A 13,155-nucleotide genomic window follows, 5' to 3' on the forward strand; every position below is an offset into this window, starting at 1 on the left:
CTGAAAAAACGCCTCAAAAGGCCAAACTTAGGTTCTACAATAGTGATGTTATCTTCAGGAGTAAATGGGGATTGTCTATTTGGTGGCCTCCGGAATAATGGCTGGCTATGGTCTATGTCTACACCTTAGCAGATAGAATTCACACTCCTCTATCCTCCTAGCCTGGTGGTCTCTCAGTTAAGCTTTACAAAGGCAGTAGAGTTTTGGGGAAGGGCTATTATCATTTAAACTATAAACTAAATGTCTCCCAAAGTTAACTTCACCTGAGCTCAGGAATAATTAAGGGCAGCTAAAGGTAAAATGGGGTTGGTTAAATCAGATCTCTTTCACTGCCATAATTTTCTCACTGTTAGAATTTTTGCAAAGGCTGTTTCATTAGTACCCTACTCATTTAGGTGAAATGAACAATGTGTATTTTATGTGTTCCAGATGTGTATCAATATCACATAACTGTCAGGGCCCCAGGTATCTGTCCCTGTTCAGAAAGATGATGAAGATGAATACCGCGATGCCGACAGCTTGCCCGACTCAGCGAACTCAGAACTTGTCCTCAGTAGCCAGCCCCTATGGGCCAAGGGGTTGCAAACTTCGACTTGCCGGCAATTACGCCTGTTTCCATCATTCTCCTTGCTGTACTTTGTGGTGGGAGCAGCATGGGAGTCAATAAAGAGAAAGCGACAAGCGTCTGGAGAGCGCGGGGTGGGGTCTCTGGAGAGGAGGGCTGGGTGGGAAGAGGCGCGGCGGGAGGCGGCGCCCGGGCTCGCATTGGCCCAGCCGGCGTCCCTCCTCTCGGGGCGGCCGGGCGCGCCCGGAAAAGTGGCTTTGCCTGGCGGCGAGAGGGAGAGGTGCCCTCGGTGATAGAAGAAACATGGCCGAGTATACGCGGCTGCACAACGCCTTGGCGCTGATCCGCCTCCGAAACCCGCCGGTCAACGCGATCAGGTAACGGGCTCGGTCGCCTCCAGCCTGGAGACCGTGCGGGCCTTACCCGCCCTCCGGCTTCGGAGGCTTTGACTCTCCCCGGCTGGTTTAAACCGAGAAGGACACTCAGAGTTGAGCAACTGGTACATGCCAGGAGCCTTTTTTTTTTTTTTTCTTTTTCTTTCTTTCTTTCCTTTTTTTTTTTTTTAACCTAGATTAGCTTGGTTAATCTTCGCAGAGAACTCTCGTCCCCGTTTTACTGATAAAGAAACTGAGGCTGAGACAGATCACTTAGGGAGTCAGCCTCGACCTGTTCCTTCATGCAGAGTCCTCCTGCTTACTTGCAACTTTGGCTTTGCAGGCCGACTTTCTAATCCAAAGGTCTTAACTTAGTTCGATGTTGGACTTTGATCCAATCTCACTCCCCAACTTTGAGTCCAGGCTGCTCTTACAAAGTTTGGCTAAAGGCTTTAGGAATAGGGCAATAAAATGATTTAATATTTAAAAATAATAATAAAAGTCCCACTAATGCCAGCGCAGTGATTAAAGCAGAATTGTGCCCTGGTCCAGAAACGCAAAATTATTTCTCCTGATTTGTTTAAACCTCAGGACTTTGGTGCTTCCGAGGAAGACACATCAGACTAACCCTATGTAATGACGTTTTCTGAAAAACTGCACCTTGTCTTCTTTTTCTCACTGGGAAGTATTTGCCTTGTGTGGTGCACTTAAAACATTAAAAAGTGAGATCAATGTTGCTCTTTTGAAAAGTAATGAAGTTATTCGGTTTGGTCATTCTACATCTCTTAAAAAAAGTAGTTATACATCAGCCTTGAAGAAGAATTACCTATCCACAGGGAATAAGATTAGTGGAAATCATAATTTACCAAGAATATATAAAGCATAGAGAGAAAGGTCTTTGGTCAAAATTCTTATCACATGCTGCTGAAGCAAAGCGTCTGAAATGAGAAGACCTGCTAATTTTAATACAATTTAAAAATCCTACTGTCATCAGATTTATCATTAGTATTAATATTAATTCAATATGAATTATTACATTTAATAATGCCAAAAAAATGCAGGACTAAAATCACATAAGGATGACATGTCTACTAACTTGCCATTCCCAGAATCAAAAGCAAAATATCTGTTATGTTGGTTTTGACAAAGAAAAATGTAAGTAATTTGATTACTTGTCCATTTTGGACTGGTCTATATACTGATTAGAATTGCTAGCTATTAGGACTTTAGGGGGAAAAGTTCCATACTCTAATACTCATGACTAGGAATGTTTTCTGACAACTGTTCTTTTTTATTTTTTAGTTTGTTTGTTTTGAGACGGAGTCTTGCTCTGTCGCCAGGCTGGAGTGCAGTGGCCGGATCTCGACTCACTGCAACCTCTGCCTCCCAGGTTCAAGTGATTTCGCTGCCTCAGCCTCCTGAGTAGCTGGGCCTACAGGTGTGCGCCACCACACCCAGCTAATTTTTTGTGTTTTAGTAGAGACAGGGTTTCACCATGTTGGCCAGGATGGTCTCAATCTCCTGACCTCGTGATCCACCCACCTCGGCCTCCCAAAGTGCTGGGATTTGGCCAGGATGGTCTCAATCTCCTGACCTCGTGATCCACCCACCTCGGCCTCCCAAAGTGCTGGGATTACAGGCGTGAGCCACGTGCCTCGCCCCTGACAACTGTTTTAAATGTTTCTGGAATTTAACCTGCTCTCCCTGCCCACCCATGCAACCGCTTGTACCACTCCCATCCCCTTTGCAGGAGAAATGTTAGGGCCTACTTCATAAAGTTGTGAAGTTTAAATCAGCTGGAAATTATAAAGTGGCATTTAATAGATGTTGGTTATCATTCCTGTTAGTCAGAAGACCTATTCAAGCCCCTAACAACAGGCCCTGCTACTCAGGACCCACTTCAGTTTCATCAAGAAGATATTCTCCACTTGGGAATAAGTACTTCTCTGCCCTTTTTCGTCTGTCTTCTGAAATTTTTTTAGGTAGAAATGTACATCCTAGGAGTTCCTCAAGTTTAATAGATTCCTCAATTTTTTTATTACACTTTTCTTTCTTTCCTCCCTTTCTTCCTTTTCCGCTTCCTATTTCTAATTTTATATGGGAAGTTGTCTCTTCCTAGCTGATTGAGAGATTCTTATTTGAGTGTAACACACACATATATGTAATTTTTTTCCCCAAAACAAATAGTTTAAATCCTTCATTGCTAGTTTAGCAGCCATGTTTGCTTCCATTCAGATAAACACCAGCCCCCTTTATAAGCATAGGACATGCCTGATTAATAGGCCTGTCTCCCAGAACAGTGGCTTTCACACTATTGATTTACTATGATCCACAGACTAAGAAAGCTCACGTTTTTACATAGCAATTCAAGACACACTTACATACAAACACGTAACTGAAAACAGTTTCCTAAAACAAAACCTATCTTTACTTGGTGTATTGTTTGATATAGTCTATTTTCTCTTCTTTTCCTTTGAAAAAATCCTGGTCACAAGCCACAAACTTGATTTGATGACATTTGGTTAAAAAACAAACAAAAAAACTGTCTAAAAAAAATGAAAGACCTCCTATAGTCAAAGAAGCTGAAGAGTTTTGGTCAGTAGTCATGAAATGCTATCTCTACTCCAGATTCTATTTCTTTATGCCTGACAGTATTAACAGGAGAAAATAATTTCGTAACCTCTGTGGCCTTTACATTGCTGTGACTCTGTCAGCTTGAATCTAGTAAAGTGTGTATCTGTTATAGCTATTTTCATTCTTTTCCTGTTTTTGATATTTGCAAAATTATGAGCATAAATATAAAAGGAAGATTGGTTGAAATAGGAAAAGCTGGTTTCTTCTCCTCAGTGGCACTGATTGAGCTAATTTTGGCTAGTTTTGTAGGCATTGTTTATTCAGAAAGAAATGTGTGCCTTTTGGATTTTTTGATTATATAATGGTTCTGAATTTGCTTTTCGTGATCAGATTTGGCTTCTAATTAACCAGCTGAAGGCAAGAGGTTTTGTCTGATTTCATCTAGGTTAAGAGGTGAAAAGTAATTAGGTGAAAGGGAACCATTATATACAAGGGCAAGTATCCTTTTTATTGCTTGGGTTTTTAACTCATAGTTATTGGTCTTAACATTATGGCCTTTACAGAAGTTTGTTGTTGTTTGTTTTGTTTTAAAATTTATTTTTAACCCTGTATACTAAAGAACAGATATTTTATCCAGAATACTTGGAATTCCAAGGCAAAACTGATTGGAATCTGGTTCTGTGATTTTTCTTTTAAGCAGTTCCTCACCACTTGCCCTAGATTCGCTTCGGTTGCTTGGTACTTATTAATCCCCTCCTTCTTCACAAATTTTCTCTCTTGGTCTTTGTGACTTTGAGCTCACTTGCTGAATCATGCTGCTGAGCTTGTCCCACTTCTTAAATGAAGATATATCCAGAGGATCTGCCCTCAGCTCTCTTTTCCATTGGTAGACTCATTCAGTCTTGGTTTTAGCTATCTCTTTTGTGGATGACTTCCTCATATACTAAAACTTGGCAAAATCTGCTACATGCCCTATCTCTCCACGATCTTGCCTTTATCTCTTATCTAAGATTATGCTTGGCTGTCACTGACACAATACTCAAGATAATAGTGAATTAGACAATAAAAAGCTAATTTCTCTCACAGCAGTGTCCTGGAATGATACAGCTGCTCCACAATCAACGAGGGCCTCAATTATTTATTCTGTCTATCTCTTGCTCTACCATCCTCAATACATAGCTTCTATCTCCTGATTCAAGGTGGCTGCTCCTGATCTAACCATCATTGGTGCCAGGAGTAGGGAGGAAAGAAAAAGGGAAAAGCATACCCAAATCTTTAAGAACTCTTCCCAAAAGTTGCATATACCAAATATGCTTCCATTCCATTGGCTAGAACTTAGTTCCTTGTGCGGACCTTACTGTAAAGCAGGCTGGAAAATGTAGTCTTTCTTTTGGGCAACCATATTTTTGTATTAGTCCATTTTCACACTGCTATAAAGACATACCCAAGACTGGGTAATTTATAAAGGAGGGAGGTTTAATTGACTGCCAGTTCCACATGGCTGGGGAAGCCTGGGGAAACTTACAATCATGGCGGAAGGCAAAGGAGAAGCAAGTACCTTCTTCACAAGGTGGCAGGAGAGAGGCGTGAGTGCAGGGGGGACTGCCACTTATAAACCACTAGATCTCCTGAGAATTCCCTCATAGAACAACAGCATGGGGCAAACCATTGGTATGATCCAGTCACCTCCCGCCAGATCTTTCCCTGATATGTGGGGATTGCAATTCAAAATGAAGTTTTGGTGGGGATTAAGAGCCAAAGCCATATCACATATATTCAAGTAAAAACCAGGTGTTTTAATACTATGAAGAAGACGGAGAGGAATGGATATTTGAGGTAACTCACAGCCCCTGCCACAGCTCCTAGACTGTTTCTCATTTAATTTTCTTATATTTTACCAATATGAAAAATTGAAAGTCATTTCACCCTTCTCAACTTCAACATCACTTTTTCTTTGTACCTTTGTTACAGCACTCATCTTAGTGCACCTTACATGATAAATTATGTACAAGTATTGGATAACTCCTTGTACAGTATATAGAAGACATGTAATAATACTTTTAAATTGGTTGGTGCCAATTTTAAGTCGTCAAAGTGAAAGCACAGGGCAGGAAAATTACATTTTTAAAAAGTGGATTCATTTAATCTGTTCAGTGCTTAATTAATCATAGGCACATATATTATTTGTAGAACAAATATAGTAGTCATAGTAGACACATATATTATTTGTTGGAAGCTTTATTGAGAAGTATCTACAGTTCTTATCCATTATGTGTGTGTTTAATTTTTCATTGTTAGGAAAGGAAAACACTCTGAATGGTAGGAATTTAATTCTGACTAATTTACTTTATGTATTTTGTTTTCTTTTAGTACGGCTGTACTCCGTGATGTAAAAGAAGGACTACAGAAAGCTGTAATAGACCATACAATAAAAGCCATTGTGATTTGTGGAGCAGAGGGCAAATTTTCTGCAGGTAACTTAAGTCTAACCCTTTCCCACTATCTCTGGAATCCAACCACAGACTGAGACCAATACTACATTAGCCGTGCTTGTGGGTAATGACTTAGTGTAGGTAATGGAAATGACAGACTTGAGTGAGAATGAGAAACATTGTGGAGAAAGGGACGGGAATTACAAGAGAGACCCAGAGAAGTCTTTGGGCTTAGTCTCTTGTATAGTGGATTGGGGTTTTAGAGTATATTTAGTTCCAGACTTGATGGCTGTTATACACCTGCTGATATATACTTGTATTGCATGTATCTCCACCACATATGGACTTGGGCAAATCTCTTTAACTTCCTGAACCTCAATTTCTCTATCTATAAAGTAGGAACAATAATATCTATTTTAAGGGGTTTTTGTGACATTAAATGAGATAACATATCTGAAAGCCTCTACTACAGTACCTACACACAGAAGATGGTCAATAAATGTTACTGTTTAATTCACACAGAGTCTTATAATAGAATTCATTTTTCTTCTGATAATCACCCATCTCAGTGACCATGGCACTGTTTTATTGGGTTATTGTGTGAAGATGCAAAATTATTGACAAAATATGGCAAAAGTATTTTGAAATGGTGATTTATTCAATGATATATATGGCATCTTTTCCTTAATGAATACATTATACCCTTTGACAAAAGTCACATGGATATGGGGGCCTATTCAACCTTACTGTAGCCAGAGAAATTTAATGTGTGTTAATCGTAGCCTGAAAAGACACAGATGTTAGAATCATGGCAATAAATAAATATAAATATGTGAATCATTATAATATTACCATTTATCTTGCCTGTTATGTGCTAGTACCATGTAGGTTATTTATTAATAATAATAAAAGTAATAGTATTTTTAAACACATTCTATTTTAATTCTCAGTTAGTCCTACAATCCTCATTTATAAGTAAGAAGAGATTTTGAGCCTGAAAGAGATTAATATAATGTCCCAAACCTTAACCAGTTATTAAATCGCTTACTCACTGTTTGGAAACTTAAGGTTTGGCACCCAAGATGATGACAATGATGCATGGAAAGAGTGATCAGAATGATAAAGAACTTGATATTTCTTTGTAAGAAAGAAGGTAGATGAGAGAATGCAATTAGAGTTCGGAGGCAGAAAAAATTATTCTTCTAAAAAAGTATTAGGGATTATGAAACTTGGCTTAATGCATGTACATAGAACAATGCACCCCAAAATGGGAGAATATACATTCTTCTGAAATACATCTGGAACGTTTACAAAAATTGACTAGATACTGAATTATAAAATCTTATCTAAATAAATTTCATTAAGAATATATTATCTGACAACAATGCAATTAAGCTAGAAATCAGTAACAAAATATAACTAGTAATTCTCATATGTTTGGAAGTTAATTTCCAATATCCTCTGAGTAAAAGCAGAAATAATGGAATTTAGAAAAAATTGGGAACTGAATGGCAATGAAAACATAATATAAAACTTGAGGGATGCAGCTCAAATAAAACTTATCAGGAAATTTATAGCTTTAAAAATATATATTAGAAAAGAAAAAAGGCTGAAATATAATGAGTTAAGTATTTATATAAAGGAACTGACTAACAGTAAAATATACCCTAATCAAGTAGAAGAAAGGAAATAATAAAGAGGAGAAATTAATGAAATAAAAAACATTTGAATCAAGAGGAACAACAATGTCAGTTTTTTGAGACTAATACAATTCACAAACTCTGGAGAGATTGAAGGAGAAGATAAGGCACAAACAATGCATATGAAGAATGATGAAAGGGATATCATTGCAGATACTATATAGCCTTTAAGAAAGATAATGGCCCTTTGTCTGATACAAGAGCCTAGTGCAGTAGTGGGAGAGGTATTGGCAGGAGCAGCACTGCTGCAGGGCCTGGGGGTGACCTGTCTGACTTCTCATCCATGCTGAGCCCACTGGAGCCGCATCCATGTCTGGGGACGAGGTGATTTTTGATCCTACTATGAGCAAGAAGAAAAGAAGATGAAGAAGAAGCCTTTTATGTTAGATGAGGAAGGGGATACCCAAACAGAGGAAACGCAGCCTTCAGAAACAAAAGTCTGGAGCCAGAGCCAACTGAGGACAAAAATTTGGAAGCTGATGATGAGGACAGTAGGAAAAAAGATGCTTCTGATGAACTAGATGACTAGAACTTCTTTAATCAAAAGAAAAAAGAAAAAAACAAAAAAGATATTTGATATTGATGACGCTGAAGAAGATGTAAAGGATCTTAAGATTGAAAGTGATGTTCAAGGACCAGCTGAACCAGAGCATGACCTTGACATTATGCTTGGCAAGAAAAAGAAGAATGTCAAGTACCCAGATGAGGATGAAATGCTAGAAAAAGATGAAGCTCTAGAAGATGAAGACAGCAAAAAAGATGATGGTATCTCATTCAGTAATCAGACAGGCCCTGCTTGGGTAGGCTCAGAAGGAGACTACATGTAAGAGGAGCTGCTGAATCGTGTGTTCAACATCATAAGGGAAAAGAATTCAGATATGGTTGCTGGGGAGAGAAAGAAATTCATTATGAAACCTCCGCAGGTCGTCCGAGTAGGAACCAAGAAAACTTCTTTTGTCAACTTTACAGATATCTGTAAACTATTACATCATCAGCACACTTGCATTTTTGTTGGCTGAATTGGGTACAAGTGGTTCTATAGATGGTAATAACCAACTTGTAAAGGAAGATTCCAACAGAAACAGATAGAAAATGTCTTACAAAGATTTATTAAGGCATGTGTCGTTTGTCACACATGCAGATCACTGGACACAATCCTGCAGAAGGACATGCAACTCTTATTTCCTACAGTGTGAAAATTGTCATTCTAGATGTGCTATTGCCAGTATCAAAACCGGCTTTCAGACTGTCATGGGCAAGTGAGCACAGCTCCGTGCCAAAGCTAACTAATTTGCTAATCACTGATTTTTCGAAGTGTGTTGTAGAGATGTGGCTAGACTGGTTTGCCATCAGAGTGGATATACCATTGTATTAAAAACAAGATTAAAAAGCTGCCAAGTTCTTTGGCTGGTGGTTGGTTGGTCTGAAATCCTTGCAAGACACTGATGCTCAAGCTGTTGACATACTTATAGCCTACTTTAACACCTGTCAGAGAAATGTGATATGGGGTAAGGAGGTGCTTTTTAAAAATCATTCATAGACTTCTGTAAAATGCAAGATAAATCAAAGTTATCATAACAGTGAAAAAAGAAAGATAATGAAAATATTATGAACATGTAAAAAATAGCTTCTCAAAATTAACTCAAGAAGAAATAGAAAACCCAAATAGTTCTGTAATCATTAAAGAAATTCAATCAGTAATAAAAAATCTCACCAAGTAAATACTTGACCCAGAAGACTCCATTGGCAAGGTCTACTGTAAAGTCAAGGAAAAATATTCCAATTTTACATAAACATTTTAGAGAATCAAAAAAGTAGGAACACTTTCTCTGTTAGTTTCCTAGAGCACCATAACAAATTGCCACAAACTAAATGACTAAAAACAACAGAAATCTATTCTCTCATAGCTCTGGAGGATAGAAGTTTGTAATCAAGATATCAGCAGGGTCATTCTTCCTCTGTTTTCTTTAGGGAAGAATCCTTCCTTGCCTCTTCTAGCTTCTTATGGTTGCTAGCAATCCTTGGCCTATGGATGCATCACTCCAGTCTCACTTTAATCACATGGCTTCCTTTCCTCCATGTCTAAATTTTCCTGATCTTCAATAGGCCTACCCTAACCCAGCATGACCTTATCTTAATTTGATAACATCTGCAAAGACCTTATTTCCAAATGTCACACTCACACTATTCAACTCAGTACACTTCCCAACTCATTTTTGAGGCAGCATACCCTTGATACTAACACCTGACAAGGACAGTATGGAAAAGAAAAATTACAGGCTAATTTCATTTATAAATGTAGATATAAAAATCTTAGTATAAATTGAGACAACAAAGCAACTAGGTAACAACATTATGACGGGAACAAAACCTCATATATCAATATTAACCTTGAACATAAATGGCCTAAATACTCCACTTAAAGATATAGACTGGCAAATTGGATTAAAAAAAAAAAAAACTAATCATTTTCTGCCCACAAGTGACACCCTTTGGTAAAGACACACATAAACTCAAAGGAGTGGGAAAAGATACATCATGCAAACAGAAAACAAAAATAAGCAGTAGTAGCTATACTTATGTCAGATAAAGCAGATTTTAAATCAACAACAGTAATTTATTATATAATGATAAAAGGTTCAATACAAGAAGAAGGTATAGCTGTCTTAAAAATATATGCATCCCAAAATGGACAACCCAGATTTATAAAACAAATACCACTTAACCTAAGAAAAGAGATAGACAGCAATACAATAATAAGGGAAGACTTCAAAACCCCACTGACAGCACTAGACAGATGATTAAGGCAGAAAATCAGCAAAGAAACTATGGACTTAAACTAGACTTTAGCCCAAGTGGACCTAATAGACATTTATAGAACATTCTATGCAACAACTGCAAAATATGCATTTTTCTCATTTGTGCATGGGACATTCTGTGCATAGAACATTCTCCAAAATAGATCATATGTTTGGCCATAAATCTCAACAAATTCAAAAAAATCTAAATCATATCAAGTATCTTTTCATATTATAGTGGAATAAAAGTAGAAATCAGTAGCAAGAGGAACTCTGAAAACTCTACAAATACATGGGAACTAAACAACTTGCTCCTGAATGTTCATTAGGTAAATGAGGAAATCAAGGCAGAAATTTTTTTAAAATATAGAAAGATCTTAAAGTTGCAACCTGATGTTGCACCTCATGGAAGTAGAAAAACAAGAGCAAACCAAACCCAGAGCTAGCAGAAGAAAAGAAATAACAAAGATCTGAGCAGAACTGAATGAGATTGAGACAAAAAATAATAATAATGAGGATTAAGGATCATCATGGTGAATGGGAGGCAGGACTAGATTGCAGCTCTGACTTGGATGGACAGAGCAGCATGCAGAGGCTCACATCGTGAATTTTAGCTCCAGAATGACTGCAAGAATAAATCAGGAATCCCAACGGACCCACAGACCCTCTGAAGGAAGCAGACTGCTCCTGCAGGACACAGGAGACATCCCAAATACTGTGAGTGCCCAAACTGCAGAAATGGGAAAGGGAGATCCTCCATTCCTGAACACACACCCCCACTGGGGAAACTGAAGGTCTAGTTTGTGGGAGAACATCCTTACCTTACCTGGAGCTGAGTCAATTTAGAGAGCCGTATGAAATACAGGGGTAGAGGATGCAGCGGGAAAGGCCCTCGGAGCTTGCTGGGTCCCTAAGCAGGCTGTTCCTGCCTGACATCATAGAGATCCTTTGAGAGGGTGGCCAGAGTCATGGGGAAAACACCACAGAGAGAAGAAAGTCTCCAGCCGAACTTTGTAACAATTTGAACTAGTCTAGAAGCCTCCTGGCCAGAACTCGGGGGAGGGTGTGAATCTGGAGTGCAGACTCCACAGGCAGGGGAAAAACTAAAGCCTTTATGCAGCTTGGAGGTGGGTAGCCTGGGGCAAGTTCTTAGCCCTGCTTGCCCACTGCCTGGAAACAGACTTGGTGCTGTTAGATGGGGAGTGAGACCAGCTCTTGGATTGTGTGAGAGCTAGGTAAGACCTGAGACTGCCAACTTTTCCCCACTTCCCTTACAAACTGCATGACTCAGCAGAGGCAGCCATAATCCTTTTAGGTACACGACTCCAGTGACCAGGGAATCTCACCTCAATCCCCCACAGCAGCCACAGAAAGACCCGCCTAAGGAGAGTCTCAGCTCAGACACGCCTAGCTCTGCCCCTACCTGATGGGCCTTCCCTTTCTACCCTGGTAACTGAAGACAAAGGGCATATACTCTTGGGAGTTCTAGAGCCCCATCCACTACCAGTTCCTCTCCATAATACCACAGCTGATGCCCTCTGGAAAGTGCCACCTCCCAGTAGGAGGCCAACCAGCACAAAAATAGAGCATCAAACTACCAAAGCTAAGAACCCTCACAGAGTCCATTCCCCCCCACCCCCCCACCCGCCACCCGCCACCCGCCACCTCCACCAGAACAGGTGCTGGTATCCATGGCTGAGGGATATCCACAGACAGTTCACATCACAGGACTCTGCAGACAACCCCCAATACCAGCCCAGAGCCTGGTAGATTTTCTGGGTGGCTAGATCCAGAAGAGTGACGACAATCTCCAGCTCAGCTCTCAGGAAGCCACATCTGTAGGAAAAGGGGGAGAATACTACATCAAGAGAACACCCCATGGGACAAAAGAATCTGAACAATAGCCTTCAGCCCTAGACCTTCCCTCTGACAGAGCCTACCCAAATGAAAAGTAACCAGAAAACCAACTCTGGTAATATGACAAATAAGCCTCTGTAACACACCCCAAAATCACATTAACTCACCAGCAATGGATCCAAACGAAGAATAAATCCCTGATTTACCTGAAAAAGAATTCAGGAGGTTAGTTATTAAGCTAATCAGGGAGGTACCAGAGAAAGGTAAAGCCCAATGCAAGGAAATACAAAAAACAATACAAGAAGTGAAGGGAGAAATATTCAAGGAAATGGATAGCATGAAGAAAAAACAATCAAAAATTCAGGAAACACTGGATGCACTTATAGAAATGCAAAATGCTCTGGAAAGTCTCAGCAATAGAATTGAACAAGTAGAAGGAAGAAATTCAGAGCTTGAAGACAAGGTCTTTGAATTAATCCAATCCAACAAGACAAAAAAGAATAAGAAAATATGAACAAAGCCTCCAAGAAGTTTTGGATTATGTTAAACAACCAAACCTAAGAATAATGAGTGTCACGGAGGAAGAACAGAAATCTAGAAGTTTGGAAAATATATTTGGGGGAATATTTGAGGAAAACTTGCCTGGGCTTGCTAGAAATCTAGACATCCAAATACAAGAAGCACAAAGAACACCTGGGAAATTCATCGCAAAAAGTTCATCACCTGGCATATTGTCTTCAGGTTATCTAAAGTTAAGACAAAGGAAAGAGTCTTAAGAGCTGTGAGACAAAAGTACCAGGTAACCTATAAAGGAAAACCTATCATATTAACAGCAGGTTTGTCAGCAGAAACCTT

At 39.3% G+C, this 13,155-nt stretch overlaps 1 protein-coding gene and 1 pseudogene across 1 annotated transcript in view; both read left to right on the plus strand.

Annotated features, from left to right (window-relative positions):
- The first annotated feature begins 799 nt into the window (after positions 1–799).
- The window catches only part of EHHADH (enoyl-CoA hydratase and 3-hydroxyacyl CoA dehydrogenase), a 79,097-nt gene continuing 66,741 nt past the window's right edge, over positions 800–13,155 (plus strand). Inside the window, exons 1-2 of the mRNA XM_023187655.1 lie at positions 800–942; positions 5,884–5,987. Of these exons, the coding sequence (XP_023043423.1) occupies positions 869–942; positions 5,884–5,987 (178 nt within the window). The 5' untranslated portion in view covers positions 800–868. The remainder of the gene's footprint in view (positions 943–5,883; positions 5,988–13,155) is intronic.
- LOC111523218 lies at positions 6,762–8,935 on the plus strand (annotated as a pseudogene).

The sequence above is a fragment of the Piliocolobus tephrosceles genome, chromosome 2 (genome assembly GCF_002776525.5).
Source record: "Piliocolobus tephrosceles isolate RC106 chromosome 2, ASM277652v3, whole genome shotgun sequence".
Taxonomy (NCBI): Eukaryota; Metazoa; Chordata; class Mammalia; order Primates; family Cercopithecidae; genus Piliocolobus; species Piliocolobus tephrosceles.